The following is a 16,007-nucleotide window of genomic DNA, read 5'->3' as shown; positions in this document are numbered from 1 at the left end:
AGGAGCCTCTCAGGTGCAGATCTGTGCTGTTCCTCCTCCACACACCTTGGGCCCTGGGCAGAACCATTTCACTCTCCTGCACTGCCACAAGTGCTGACATCAGAGTGTCCCAGCCTCAGTCTGGAATACTTTAAAGGTTTGGTGCCTGCTAATAAATTACACCTTTGTTGAGGAATTCCCTGATCTTACTCCCATTTTTTGCTGCTGCAGGCTTTGAGCTAGGGCTGCAGGCTGTTCAGTGAGCAGAGCCCTGTATGCATCACTCATCATGAAATCCATCAATCTCTGTAATTGGCACCATCCTTTCCCAGCTTTAATAACAAGGGTTCCATGTGCTGGGGTGCTGGCACTGTGCTTTGATGGCAGAAGAGAGGTGGATGTTTGATCAGGATAGTTCATGGGAATAGGTGGTTACCTTCCAGTCTGATCTATTCAGGACCAAATGTATCTTAATATCTGCACACAGAAATAATCCTGAATACTTTTCAGATGATGGTTTGTATGAAGTAAAGGTTGTTTTACAAAACTCATCATCTTTCTTGAGCATAAGAGATTTTTCACTCAGCAGTCAGCATGTGAAACCCCCATGGTGCTGTGCTGACAGCCCAATAAAGTGCATGACAGCAGTTCTCAGTAGTGTCCCTCATTTCCTCTGTCAGCTGAATTCAGCCAGAAGTCTCAAGCCAGGAATCAGCACCTCTTTCAGTCCCACTCACCAGAGGGGTCCTCAAGTAAAACCTTACATTGCCAAGAAACGCCCCCATGCTGCAGATGTGTCCTTGCTGCTGCATATCTGCAGTGGGCTGCATATCTGCCGTGGGCTGCAGTTCCCTTCTTTCCTGATGTCACCTGAGGAGCTCAGCAGAGATGCTGGGGTGTGTGTGGGACAGAGTTGGAGTGAACTTTCCAAAGTAGGCCAAGCAATAGAGATGTTTGCCCTGTAATGAGGGACCTGGATAGAGAAAATCTTCAAGTAGTTTTATCACATAGCAGAGAACCCCTTAAGTTAGAGCAAACAAGGTCAAAACACAAATCCTTCCTTGTTTGGGTCCACAGGGAGCTTTAGCTCCTGGAAACCTCCAGGAGGCAATTTAGCCCCTTAATGGGAGCAAAAGAGAAGCTCCACTCCTCTAACCTGACCCTCACCTACCTGGTTAAAAAAGTGGACTCTGGGAAAAGTTGTTCTCATGCCATTACCAGTTAGTTCTGCTTATCTCTAATTCTGGTGCTCCATGTCCATCTCCTCTGTGCCAATACTGTATTTGTTACTGTCTATTGTACCCTTCCCTCAGCTCAGCTCTTCCAGTCCCCATTACTTGGTTTGCAACATGGAATCCCAGGGTGGTTTGGGTGGAAAGGGATCTCAAAGCTCATCCTGTTCCACCCCTGCCATGAGCAGGGACACCTTCCACTATCCCAGGTTGCTCCAAGTCCCATCCAGTGGCCTGGAACACTTCTAGGGATGGGGCAGCCACAGCTTCTCTGGGCACCCTGTGCCAGGGCCTCCCCACCCTCACAGGGAAGAATTTCTTCCCAACATCTGATCTAAATCTACCCTCTCTCAGTTTAAAAAAAAAATACCCCAAAACTACCCTCTTTTCCCCTTGTCCTGTTACTACCTGTCTGTGTAAAATCAGAAGTTAGTTCTCATATCACACTTATTTTTTCCTTCACGCCTTCAGATGGAGAGACCTTATCATAATTTTCTCATTTTCACACATCATAATTTTCTCACCAACAAATCTGCACACTGTAGCAAAGATAAAAATTAACTCTGATTTATACAATGCTGTTCTGTGCCCATTTTCCCTCTTCTAGCTCTTCATTTGCTTTTTTCATAGCTACTAAACACCAAGACCTCAATCCTGTAGATATAGAAAATCCTGAGAGTGTGTGTGCTGATATAAGACTGGTTCTCCCCTCTGCTGCACTTGACATTTACACAACCTGAATATCAGCTGATAATTTATTTTCAAGGTCACTCAGCAGGACCTTCCAGCTGAAAGTGTGAAGACAGTAAATTAAGGATCTTTAGCAGAATTCCTCTTTCTTACAGCTTTTATCCTTAAAGAACATGCAGCTCTCTCTCTCTAACAGAATGGTTTAGTGACAAGAAGAGAAAATTTTTTTGCAAAGCTCCTGGGTTCCCATTGCCATTTTGTCCTTGTTCTGGTGTAATTCTGGCTGAGGCTTTCAGAAGGAACCACTGCTTTTCAGTGTCTTCCTTGCCTGGGAGCAAACATCAACACATCCCTGCTTTCCAGGGATCACCAGTCATTTCAGCTGACATCTCTGGGACTTGGAGCTTCCCAGCACCACAAAGCCCAGTCTGGTGCAGGATGAGCCTGTGAATCCCTGCCCTCACCTGTGCAAGGGAGTTACCAGTGCCTCTGTGAGAAGCTGTTGGGAACCTCGGTGTTGGCAGGGAGTGCCAGGCATGTGCTATTCATTATCACTAAGAACAATATTGCCTGGAACATCTGGGTCCCATTCATGAGCCTTTTCATTGGCAAAAGTGCCTTTTCTCTCAGAGGACCAGGCTTGCTGCCTTGGCAAAAGTAGATTTCCTTCTCCAGCACTTGAGGAAGAAGCAAATCGTGCTCCAATGCACCCTGAGAATGTCACTTTTGATCAAGCTTTATTCTTCACCAGACAAGTCTCATGCTGGTCCTCCACTAATGGAAACAATCCATGGAATTTGCACCATTTATGGCTTAGATTTCTCTACTTATCCATGGCCAAGTTGAGGAAAAGGACAATTTTGCCACAATGAAGATGGAAGCTCATCATGGCAGTGGCTAGGCAGGGGAGAATTCATATGATGTCAGATTTGAGCTTGGTTCAAATCATCTAATGCAAATAATCCATGGAAAATGTTTGCATTTGTCCTTTTTGAGAAGGAGATAATGAAGTCATTAGAAATGAAAGCAATGGCAAATCCACCACTTTTCTTTGTAGTCTGTTCCAGTGGTTAATCATCCTTAGTGTTAAAAAAAATGCTCATATTTCCCATTTGAATTTTCTTTGGCTTTGACTTCAGACATTTGTTCTTATTATTCTTTCCTCCACTAAATCACAGAACCATTTTAGTACCCAGTTTCTAACCAGGAAGAATCCTATACATTACACTGCACTCATCCCCTTGATCTTATTTAATAAGCTAAACAGATTGAGTTCTCTAAGTCTCAATCCAATTTTTTTTCCAGCCTTTGGATCATTTTTATTGCTCTTCTCTGTACCCATTTCAGTTCATTGACATCCGGTTACCAGGGTGGGTATCAGCACCACGTTTGTCCTTCCAGATCTGCTTTCACCAGTGTTCCATGCAGATTTTGACATAATTTCCCTTTCCTTGCCCATACACCTGCATTAAAGCAGTATTTAGGCACCAGCTCAACCTGCTTCCCTTCTGTGTAAGACAAATGTGCAGTCCCCTTGGAGGTGGCATTGCCAGAGTTGAAGCTACTGCCTGTGTTGGACTGTCTCTCAGACTGTTCTCCAGGACCTTTTCATTCACTGGAAAACTAAATGGAGAAGGAAATCAAATGAAAACTGAACAAACTTGACTAAGGGTGTTGCATGAATGATGGGGAAAAATCACATTTACTCCAAATTTTGGATAAGAAATTGTTGGCAAGGAGAGGAAATAATCTTTCTAGAATCTGTTGCACATTTCTTATTGTGGGTCAGAATGAATCTTGCAGGGTTTGACTTTTTCTGCTTTGTTTCTAAATTCTCACCACCTGAGGCACCAGCCAGGCTGCAGCCTCTCTCCCCAGCCTGTGTGGGATTCTGCAGCCACTCTCACTTATTTTGCTTTCAGCAAGACACAGCAAGGGCTCCCCTGGCAGCAGAGGAGCTCACTTGTCCTATGGCAGGTGGGAGCCCTTGTGCTGCTGCAAGAGATCCTGGCAGTCCCACCCTGCCAGGGTTCAGTGTTGCAATTGCTGGTTTCTGGTTTCTGCTGGAAGAGCATGGCTGAGAACAGCCTGCAGTGACCATCCTCATCCTGGGCACAGCTTCTTCCCTGCTGACTGCCCAAGCCCATCCTCACTCCATGGCACTGACCTGCACAGGAAGAGACACAGATCCTAAAGCCCATTACCCTTACCAAGGAGACTGGTGAGTTCTAGCTCCAGCAGCAAAGGTTTAAAGACTTCCCATGTTTTTGCATTGTAGGGGTTGTTTATAGCCCAGAATCAAGAACCTTGAGCTGCTATCGAACCAGCTGAGCTGTAATTTACAGGGCAGAATATATCGTTGTGTGGGCTGAGCTCAAATTGACAAGCACTGGAGATGTTGCAATTCCACTTGTTAAAATTTGTTTACCAGGGGAGAAAAAAAAAGGCAGGATGGAAGACAGGAATGTCTTTTCAAGTGTTTACCTTTCCAGCTCTCTTGTTTCTATTATTGCCATGTGGTTGGGTAACTCTAGAGTTCAGCTTGGACAGCAATTTTTTTTATAACTCCCTTTTTTGGTCGTTCATAATTTTCTCACCAACAAAGAACTTCCTTCGGATGATTTTCATTACTCTGCCTCCAAACAAAGCACTCTAGAGCCAAATATAAACACAGCAGGTGATTGCTTTTCTCTGCTGTCTCCTTGCCTGACTGCAGTGATAGCAGTCAGCTGGTCAGCATGTCCAGGCTTGGCCAAGGTGTGCAGTCACACCGTCCTGTGTGTGCCTGGCAAAGCTCCAGGGAGCTCACACCTTCCCTGGCATTCAGCATTCCCTTGTCCCCACGCTGTCCCCTCACAGCAGACAGGGCTTTGGGACATGGGGTTATTGTGGTACCTCTTCATGTGATCCCACAGCAACTCCAGACCCCAACCCTCTCTTTGCCAAATGCAGTATCCAGTGCCAAAGGAACTCAAAGTGCTTGGCACCACCAACTGAAGAGAAGGCAGCATGACCAGAAGCTGTTAACATTTGATGGAGGAAACCATCTGGGCACAAACTTCTTTTCTTGTGACAAAGAGAAGTTTCCCCCATGAGATTCTCATTTTGATCTCAGGCTTCTTTTCTCCTCTAAAAGTCACAATCTAAGTTTTCTTGCAGGCAACATCCTTTTCTTTTTTCCCATTTGCTCAAAGGAGAAAACACATTTTATCAGATATCTTTCCCTTCCTCTTCCTCTCAAATGTTTGTATGTTCTCATCCCAATGACAAACATCCGTCTCAGGCTTGTTTCTGTTTTGCAGGCCCCTACAAACTGCCCTAGAGCCTGGCTGTTCCTCCCCTTCCAGCTTCCTCTGTTTTACCCTAGAATATTTGGCAGTGGGAGCTGCCTGTGCTCAGCCAAACAGCTCACACTTGACTCCAAGTGGAGTGAGAGATTTTTCAAGCTGAGACACATTTAGATCAAGCAGCAAATAATGAAAAAATCATTGATCCACCTGCCAGGCTGGAGCCTCCCCGAGGCTCTTGGGAGGAGGCAGCAGCAGTGGACAAAGGCTGGTGCATCCCTTGCTAGTGCTATCATAGGCATGGGGCAGAAGGAGCCCCAAGGGGAGGGGTATGACAGCAATTCACCACATGGACTTGGGGTTAAAAGAGAATCTGAGCTGATGGGGAACCTGCCCTGGCAGCCTGCCCTTCCTTGGTGGACATTTATCACCCAGACTGTGGCAGTGCAAGCGTGGTAATCACTGAGGGGGTTAAGTGCAGGCTGGTAAAAGTGCAGACTGGGCAGCAGTGGGTTGTCTTCTCCTGGTTTTCAGCAGACTTTTCTCAGATTGCTCACAAGAACTCTCTCCACAGACTCAGAGGTGCCTTTGAGTGGGATTTCAGAGGGAGAAGCACAATTAGCTAATTCCTCACAGCTGTAAAGGAAGTGACATGGAAGAAACACCGAGATGTACACACATAAACAAGAGTTTCTCATAAACCAAGACAAGAAATCCAGGGATTAAGGCCTTAGTTTGCCAAAAGATTGAGACAGGGGAGTGAGGGATCCACGGAAACACAGAACCCAGAACTCCAGAAACTCATCACCTACAGAGCTTCCAAGGCAAAATTACCCCAGGTGGCTTTGCAGGGGCCCCCAGCATACAGCTCCCCAGTGCCAACATTAAGGCTGGGAGCTCCCAAGCCTGTAAGCACTAGATATTCATGGCATGTAGCAGCAGGATGAAGGGGAGCAGGAAAAAACTGTTTCTATGGTGCAGGGAATGTGCATCAGCCTGTGGCATGGCCCCAGCACTTCAGCCAGGCACTCTGAAGCACTGAACTGAACACAACTCTCATTGCAATCAAACTGGAGCTGGTCCAGGAACTGGCAGTGTTTTCTTTTTTTTTCTTTTTTTTTCATGTAAAGATAATAAACTGTGACTAACAAGATGATTTTGCACTCAAAATCTTCTTGCTGCTACTAAGTCTCTGAGGAGTCCAAATATGATTGTGTCTTTAGATAGCACCCAGTGCCCATGAACAGCTGGTGAAGCCACACCGTGGGCTGAGCCCAGGGTAAGGTGATCTCTAGGGTGTTTCTTGAAGCTTCTTGCTTAAGCATGTTCATCCACAGCCACCTGGCAGCTGTGAAGGTGGAGATGTCAGGGAAACTCCTACATTAGCCTGGAGTTCCTGAGAGGAACGGGAGCTGTGTAGCTCTCTGCAAGCACTACTGCACCCAACACGTGTCTCATAGGGTAAGAGAGGAACCTCATAAGTGCCCTTGGCATCCCAGCCCAGGCTGTGCTCAGCTTACAGGATGTTCTGGACCAGCTCAGACCAAAGGAAAAGGTCATCTTACACCCCCACTGACCATCTCTGTTTTGTCCACAGGCACCTGCACAACAACCGGATCCAAAGCCTGGGAGCCAACGGCTTTGATGGGCTGCACAGCCTGGAAACCCTGTGAGTGCCCTGTTTTATTCTGTCCTAAAGACATGGGCTGTGTTCATCCCCCAGCACAGCATGCAGGACAAGGTCAGCCCCACACGTGGCACTGCTCACCATCACTGAGGGCAGCAGCAGGGCTGGATGCCCAGGGCACGATGCTTTCTGGGTGGGCTTTCCTCCTGTGGCTGTGCAAGGTGCTCAGGCTGTGCTGCTGCTGCAGGGGGGGCTGTGCATGTGTGCAGTGTGGATGGCAAGGGGTTCCAAGGCTCTGGACACCATTCTAGTCCAGGTGCAATCCCAAGAGCTTGGATGCATTCCCTACTCAGGGAGTGTGTCACCTTCCTCAGCACATGGGCACGGTCCTAAAGCCTCCCCAACACCTGACAACCAAAGCCAGGGGCTGGCTTGAGTTTATAAAGTCCTGTAAAGTCCTTGGGAGCTGTGGGGTATCTCTGAGATGATCTCATGTCTGCTGGTACCACCCATAGCCAGCTGACTTCATTGTGCACCATGTGCTTGGTGAGGCTGGCAAACAATCCATCAGAAGAGTGCAGGGAGGATGGGAAGCAGAAATGAACTCACCTCCAGGACACATCTGCAGGAAGGTAGATTGAGATCGGATAGTAGGAAGAAATTCTTGGCTGTGAGGGTGATGAAGCCCTGGCACAGGGTCCCAGAGCAGCTGTGGCTGCCCCATCCCTGGAAGTGTCCAAGGCCAGGTTGGACAGGGCTTGGAGCAACCTGGGATAGTGGAAGGTGTCCCTGCCCATGGCAGGGGGTGGAATGAGATGGGCTTTGAGATCCCTTCCAAGCCAAACCATCTGTGACTCTGTGATTCGCAGCAGGGAGCTCACCCTGAATCAGGGAGAGTTTCATCCCACAGCCTGGGACATTCCCTGTGCTGTGACAGCTGCATTAATGGCCTGTGCCTCATGTGCTGTGCATTGGCCCAGGAGGAAACATAAACAAGCAAACAAATAAATTGAGGCTCTGAAAGACTGGAAGAGGTGCTTGATGCCTTCAATTGTGCAGAAACATGTCCCTTCATGCAGGCTTGGGGTCAGAGTCAGGCCCTTGCTTCCTGCCAGGATAACCAGGGGGTCCAGGTCATGGCAGAAGATGCTGCTTCCCAGCATTCAAGTGCCACTCAAGGAGACAGGGCCCCTCTGTGCCCAGCACGGTGCCAACAGCAGCTATCGGGCAAGAGTGGCGGCAGCAGGCAAACCCCTGGTCCCCAGACACACTCCTCAGGGCAAGACCATGACACACATTGTCTCTTCCTCACAGACTGGCAGATCCTGGGACCACCCAGAAGGGCTCAGCTGGGAGAGGCTGAACTGTGCCAGGGTGGGAGGCTGAGGGATGGTCTCCTCTGGTGACCCACAGGTCCCAGCTTGGCTTTCTCCCCAGTCATTTCTGGTGGTCACAGGCAAATATGTGAGGGCAGAGCTGTGGCACCCAGGCAGCACAAAGGCAGGGAGCTGCAGGAGGAAGCAGAGAACTCCCTGATGGAAGAAAATCCTGTTTGGGCTACATCTGTAGCAGACATGCAGCAACATTCCAGCCTGCATCTGGGCAACCCTGCATCCAGGGTGGTTAGAGATGCTGCTGCCCATCCCAGGCTGGATGGAGCTGCAGAGGAAAAGATTGCCCCTTGTTTGCTGTGGGAAAGGCTAAAGGGTTTCACAGCCCTGGGAGATAATTCTGTTTCCCCAGCCATTTGTACTGAATGCTCATTTTCCCTCTCTTCCACTCTGCTCCCACTCTCACTTTTTTGCCTTTTGCTGCTCATCCAAGGTGCCACCCAGCACCTGGGGAACTCCATGTCCCCTGCTCTTGCTCCCAGTGCCTGCAGGGACAGGACTGTGCAGCAGTGTGGGGGCTCTGGAGCACCGCAGCTCTGCAAGTCCTGTCTCTGCTGATGCTGATCAGGCAGCCCTGGGAGGATCCAGGCTCCAAGGGTGGCTCTGCCTGTGTGCTTGTGGTGTCCAGGCTCTGCAGGGTGGATGGTGTGAGGGTCCCACAGCCCCACCCTGCACAGCTGCCTGCAGCAAGGACAGTGCTGTGGCAGACAGCTCCAGACTTTCCACTCTCCTCCACATCTGATTGCTCTGAAGTGTCCTCCAGAGCAATGAGACCTTCTACTCCTCTTGGCCTGAGCATCCAATTCTCACCTTTGGGCCAGCAAGCATTCCAACTCAGTGATCCTTGAGGAATGCCTGTTCCTCAAGTGGAGCCACCCCCACGTTGCTGACCAAAGCTGGGCAGGCTCTGGGGCAAAAAGCTGCCAAGCCTTTGGTTGCACCATCCCAGCCAAGCTGCTAGACCTGCATCCACCTACCACCTCTCAGCTCCTGTGCATGTGGAGACGATTACAGTCTCCACATTTACCCTTTAACTCAAATTATGATTACATTCTGTTGACAGCACTTAGCACATTTTCTTGGCTTGTGGAAGCCAAACCATGCTCTCAGTTACCCCGTGGGCGTTACCTCCTGGAAGGCAGCAGGATGGTAAGGGTTGGTGAAGACAGAAATTTCTCCAGGGTTCCTAAAATGAGTATTTGTGGCCAGATGCTGATTATAAACCAGGCTCAATACTTGAAGAACTGTAAAATTTGAGAGGAAAAAATTGTTTCAGGTTTTTCAGAAGAGCCTGGCAAGTTTTAGGTGCAAAAACCTCTGTCTCCCTAAGGGAAAGATTTCTTTTCATGTTCAGATAGACAGGAAAACTTCTATTTTTATTAAATGCCAAAACCCTAAGAGAAGCAGCAGGCACTGCCCTGTGCAGGTCTCAGCAATGTGTGAGCTGCATAAGTACAACCACACTGCTCACCTGCCCCAAGTCCCAGCATTTCTGCAAAAACAGATCCCAGTGGAGCATCTCTGTTCTTGGAGAGGGCTTGGCCCTGATATTTCAGGAGGGCAGCAAATCTAGAAAGAGGTGAAGCCAGATGAATGACTTCACATTTTCCTTGCACTGACCTGCAACAAGTCAGCTCTGCCAAGTGCACAGCAAGACCAGCTCCATGTTCTCCACACTGATGGGGGGAAAGGCAGATGAGCAGCACCCACCAGGTCTCAACGAGTCAAACACCAGCATGAAACCAGAGAAAGCAGCTCCAAGAAAATTTTCTCTGTCAGGCCAAGAACTGGCTGCCCCCCCAGCAGCACTCCCAGCCTTTCTCTTCCTGGGAAGGAAGGCTGGCAGGTAGGCTGGAAGCAAGTCAGAGCAGCCTGGGCCAGATTCCCAAGGAGGTTTCGAAACAACCTTGTAAGCCAGTGAGATTCCCTCTCCAGTTCCCATCAGAGATGACACAGAACAACAGGGCTGTGGGAAGAAGCTCCAATCTGAGCCATGAAACCAGGGATTAGATGGTCAGAATGGGAGAAGCTTGACATTTTGTAGCCCTTTCCCAAAGACATGGAGTAAATAAGAGTGTAAATATCCAGCTGTGACACATTCCTCCTGTAGCCCCTTTGGGGAATGGCCTTGATCCTCTACACAAGGTGTAAGGTCAGGGGATGCCCATAGGAAATGCAGAGAGGAGCCAGCACTGCCCTGCTGAGCATGGAGACCATAAATACCAAGGGAAGGACATCCTCACCCATTGGCATGGCAGAGCAGAGGGCCTGTGGCCAAGGTGAATTTTGGACCACAGCAAATGGCCTGGAAACAGCAGGGTGAGGGTATCCTGAGAGGGTGAGGAATGGGGAGGTGAAATGAAGAAGAGTCAAGGGAAGCACCATCTTTTGCAAGCAGTAGGTGCAAGGAATGCCAGGAGCTGAGACTGCAGACACACTGCTGTTTGCAGTGCTTCCCTGTTCCAGACTTGCCTTGGCACTCCTGCCCCGTGCTGTATGGTCCTTTAGGATGGTTAACACCTGCTGGAAAACATCTGGCAGAGTGACCTGTTTCTGACATTTGGATGGAAAGGTCTTGACTTCTACATTTCCTGATTATCTTACACTTAATTTCTCAGTCTTTAACAAAGCAGCAAGAAGGGCAAGGGGTTTAGGCACCTTCTAGTGGCAGGGGCTTGAAATTAGGTGGTCCTTAAGGTCCCTTAAGGTCCCTTCCAACCCAAAGCACCCGATGATTCTATGATGAGACTTGGTGTGTATCATAAGCCTGGTGGGCAGGGGTGCTCATGTAAAAGCTGATGGAAGGAGCAGTTCAGCTGCAGCCAGGAGCATCACTGCAATGAGAGGCTGATTCTTGTGCTCTGGGCTGGGGGAAAAGGGCTGGGGAGAGCATGGCTGTGGTTTCAGAGGAACAGCAAGGGAAAAGTGCCATCCAAAGGCCTGCATGGTGCTGACACAGGGGCCAGGTTCCCCACTGCTGTATGGGGAAAGGATTTCTCATGAGGGGATCCCTGTGACCTCAATTTCCACAGGGAGGCTGCTCTCATGCCCAGGTTTCCTCCTTACCACATTCACCTGGAAAGCTGAGCAGCGTCCTAAGGTCCCTGAGCTTCGCTCTCAGTCTGAACACAGTCTAAAGGCTGATGAACAATTTCCTCATACCTTGTAGTGCTCAACTTCAGCCTCCTTAGGTAGAACGTGATAACACTGAATTTATGCCCCTGTGTCCCTGAAATATGAATATTTTATGGATCACAGCTGAAGAGTGAAGAACCCCAACATGACCAGGTCACTGCTGTATGCAGAGAGATGGAAGGGGAGACTGACTTAAACCTGTGCAGCCATAGGTGTTTGAGTGTGTGTGTGTGCCTCAGAGATAGCTGTGGGGAGAGCGTGTAATTATGGCAGCTGAATCTCAGAGCTGGCCCCAAATTCTATCTCCAAACACCAGCACACACAGACCATCATTTAGCATCCCCAGCTCCCTGCTATTAAGCAGAGCTCAGCCCTCGGTGTCCCCTGGCAGAGCAGAGCAGAGCAGACCCCAGAGAGCGAGTGCAGAGTGCAGCTGAAAGGGGACAGAGACTCCCATGGATCTTCCCAAATCTTCCACCAGAGCAGCTGTGGAAGTGGCTCATTGAAAATGTCCCTGGGATAGGATCTCTGCTCTGAAGAAAAGAGGAAAGCATTTTTTCCCTCCCACCAGATTGTTTTGTCCAAGCAGGGAGAGGTGTGGTGGCCCTGGGGGCTGACTGTCACACACATACGGCAGGAAGCCTGCTGAGTCCTGGGGTCTCTGGCACAAGGCAGGTGGGCAGCAGTGGTGGCTCCCACAGTCTGTGCTCTCAGGTGGGCTGGCAAAGGATGTGCAGGGTCCCTCACCACAAAAACCACCTCATATTCCCCAACACCTGCTCAGAGCTCTGTCTGGAGCTGCTGAGGCAAAGGGAAAATGCAAAATTAAGAGCTGTGGCCCTGCCAGTGGGCCCTGTGATGGACACAGCCGAGTCCCATGGAGCAAGAACCAAGGGCTGGGGCCAGGGCTCCTCCTGCCTGACACAGACAGACCCTGGTGCTGGCAGGGAGCAGAAGCGTGTCCTGGCAGTGTCCTGCCTTCCCAGCCCCCAGTGGGGCCAAGGTGGGGCTGGGAAATGAATGGCTGCTCCCCAGGACCGGCTCAGAACGCTGGAGGCCTCCAGGCTGCAGCCAAAATAGCAACAATCTGCCCCAGAAGTGCTGCTCCTTTGGGAAATCTCCAGCCTGTCTCTGACACAGACGTGTTCAGAGAGGCCACGCAGCCCATCCCTCCTCCTGAGATGACCCCACTGTTTCCTATCTCCCTGGATTCTCCCTCCCCATCCACATCCCTGCCAGCTCCTCCGCCCATCAGACAAAGGAGATAAATCACTTGGAAAGAGCAAATCTCCATTCATTTAAAAACCTTTTAATTTCTTTTTAAAAAATAGCACTAATAAATTAGAAACGTCTCCCAGAACGGCTGAATCCAAAACCCTCTGGCTCCAGGCATTTTATCTGCCTAACCTTGCCTCACAGGAAATGCCCTTACCACAGCAGCCGTCCCATTACCCGGGTAATTAGTCGAGTCTGTAAATGCAGAGCAGAGCTGGAACCTACCAACTCCTCTGGAGAGTTGGATTTTTCTATGGGAGGAAAAAAAAAGTAAGAAAATTAATATAAAGTGCACCTTGGGCAATGAAGGCAGGAAGAAGGAAATGGGAAATATCTCCAGTACAGCTCATACAAGTGTTGGTTAACACTTTAAAGGCCAGGCAGGCTTTGCTGTTCTCCCAGAAAACTGTCTGCCACATGCTACCTTGCTCCTCAAGTGGATTTCACTCCATCAGTGTGTTTAATTTGAAGCCTTTTGTGCAGTCTTTTGATGTTAATCCCAAATCTGTGCAATTCCCAAAGCAGCTGATGGATTTGAGCCCTCAAGGACACCCTTGTTTGCTGCACTGAGCTGCTCTGGTACTTCCTCAGCATCCTGATGCTCCAGCCCTGCAGTGTCAGCATGGGTCCCCAGGCAGCTCATCAGGGCTCTGTTGCCAGAGGAGGGAAGGGACTTCAGGAGAGGTTCAGCTACCCAGATTGAGGGGATGGAGAAAGGAAGGGGACATGTGGCTTTTTGGAAGGAGGGCCACAGCTGAGAGCCCTGGTTTCACGAGTGCCTGGTCCAAGAACAGAGCTATGAAGTTCACTGGCTGCTCTGATCATTGTGTAAGTGGAAAGTGACTTTTCCAAACAAAGAAAGTCACCTGTAAAACTGAACTGGCAAACACTGGCACTGGCTAGGTGTCTCCTTGGGCTGTGCTGCAGCTTCTCCCCCTAAGGCAGCAGTGTGCCCTCCCTGATCCAGCCCAGCTCTGACCACTCAGTACCTTGTAACCAGGCTGAGCTTTGGCAGAACACAAGCCCAATCAGATGTGATATTTTGTACATTTATAAAGAAAAAAAAAGACAGAAAGTGAAGGCAGTTCAGGTGAAAAGGTAGCTCTGGAGGCACTGCACTTTTCCATGGCTCCACTGTAAGGCTTTTCTCCATCTGAGGACTCTGCCTGTTCTCCCTCTGCTCACCAGATCCTCACACCCCCTTTTGCACCTGGCAGCCTGGTTCCCCCTGCCACTGATCCTGCAGCCTTGGAGTCACTGATCTTGCAATGAACAGCACTGGGGATCTCCAAGCTCCAACATCTGAGTCTGCAGACACGCTGTGACCCATCAGAGGTCCTCACTCCCTCTGGTTCTTTGGGCTTCCTTTTGCCCAAAGCTTTTCCCTGTTCCCACAGCCTTTCCTGGAGCAGCCATCTGTGCCTCTTGCTCCCGAGGTGTGTGAGTGTGAAGTGATGCCTGTGCAAAGGAGGCAGCAGAGGCAGCTGGGGGCACATTTTCACCATGGAAGTGCTGATGCACAGAAGCTCTGCCTCCATCCCACACTCCCTCCTGCCAGCAGCAGAGCTCCAGGGGCTGATCACCAGACACTTGTGCACCTTGGGGAGCAGGTAGACATCCCCAGCTTCCTTCCTGCAGCTGGAAGGAATGTCTCTGATGTAGACAAGGCTTCCCTGAGCTTTGCCTTCCTCTCCAGCTGGCAAAGAGCAGCCTCCTCTGTGTCTGCCTCCTGAGCCATCAGCTCCATGGATGTTTCTGTGTGTCCCAGCACCGAGGTCCCTGACCTTTGTGTCTGAATGTGCATGGCAGAGTGGTAAATACATCAAGGATTTACCTCTGTCAGCCAGAGAGCAGACAGGAGTCCTGGGTGGAACAGCCACACACTGGACACTGCTGGGATTTCCAGTGGAGATTAGAGCTCCACTAGGGATTGGTGGCTGCAGGAGTACAAAGCACAACCCACAGACAGTCCCCTGCCTCAGTGGGCCATTGTCACACTGTATTGGGAACAGCAAAGCACGACACGGACTCGTCTGGGCTGCACAAGAGAGAAAGTGTTATTATTCCAGATCTTCTTTTATAGACAGGTCCAAGAAGGTCCAAGAGGTAAAACTCTCAATGGTCATTAAACCACCACATCACCATCATTGGTCAGTTGGGAACACCACCCCTTGCAAGGTGACAAACACCACCTGCAAGGTTGTTTTCTATCTCCAAGGACTGTCTGGATTCCTCCTTATGATTTCTCAGGCCAGACTTTCTCAGGCCAGTCTGAGAAAGTTATGTGACTTGGTTTCACACAGACACTGTGTTCCCTTGCCTGCTTTCTCACATTCAGCATCCATAGTGCCACAGAAACCCTGTAAAGTGCTGCAGCACTGTATCAGTGAGAGGCTGAGATGTTTCCAGGCCAGGCTGCCAGAATGAATCCTCATTCAGAGACTGCTGCTTGCTCCTACAGGAATCACGTACCCTAAGCACCTGACAACCTTCTCACCATGGGCAGCCCATCTCTGCTCCTCTGGGACACATATGCACTCCCTCAAGTTCCATCACAGCCTGGCTTCTCCTTATAATTTGCAAAAAAAAGGGGGCTGGTAGGACGTGATTAATTTCCCTGTGAAAACACCGACCCTAGCAGATGAATCCCATGGTGGGTCCTGCCTCTCTGCAGTGCATGTGAGCATCCCCCTCTTGCATGGCTTCCTTTAGGGGATGGGCACATTGCCTGGAGCCTTCCACATCCCCCTTCCCTCCTCTCACTTAGTGGAGACACTTGCAAGGGCACACACTCAGTGCCTGCCACTGCCAGGAGAGCGGGGTCTGGGCTGATGCAGCACAACAGAAAGTGTTGCAAGCATTCAGAAAAACAGGGTGCTTAGGAACATGGTTTACAGTGGGGTTAGTGGTTGGACTCAATGATCTTTGCTTTTCCAACCTTAATGAATCTGTGATCCCACAAAATATGGCAGCTGATTGTGCACTTATTTTTCATATTGGAGTAATCTGGCAGCTCAGCCACAAGCCATGAGTGCACGTATGGAAGTCTGGATAAAGCTGTCTGGCCAGTGCTGGGCAAGAAGTCAAACTACATGGTCACCATGGCCCCCTTGGGCTTCCAGACTACCCATTAAATCATTCCCAGTGCTTGATTTGCCCACAGTAACCAGCACAACTAGCAGAGGCAATAATTACATTTACTGGCAGCTTGATGAGGTGCCAGCACAGGACAGGTGGAAATGCAGGCCCTCAGAGGAGGCTTCACAAAGTCCTCTCCAGGCACCATGGCTCCAACTCCACTGGGACCTAAACAGTCAGCAAATGTCCCATCTACAGCTTCTAATCTCGCTTCACCTTCAGGTTTATTAGCTGCAAATTTGTGGTGTTTTGT

The 16,007-nt window shown here is 49.7% G+C and overlaps 1 protein-coding gene across 1 annotated transcript in view; it reads left to right on the top strand.

The window, feature by feature from the left end:
- The first annotated feature begins 6,511 nt into the window (after positions 1-6,511).
- LGR6 (leucine rich repeat containing G protein-coupled receptor 6) overlaps positions 6,512-16,007 on the top strand; it is a 40,407-nt gene continuing 30,911 nt past the window's right edge. Inside the window, exons 1-2 of the mRNA XM_033519840.1 lie at positions 6,512-6,552; positions 6,786-6,857. Coding sequence (XP_033375731.1) covers positions 6,512-6,552; positions 6,786-6,857 — 113 coding nt within the window. The remainder of the gene's footprint in view (positions 6,553-6,785; positions 6,858-16,007) is intronic.

Source organism: Parus major, chromosome 26, assembly GCF_001522545.3.
Source record: "Parus major isolate Abel chromosome 26, Parus_major1.1, whole genome shotgun sequence".
NCBI lineage: Eukaryota > Metazoa > Chordata > Aves > Passeriformes > Paridae > Parus > Parus major.
This window is presented reverse-complemented; position numbering and strand designations above follow the sequence as displayed.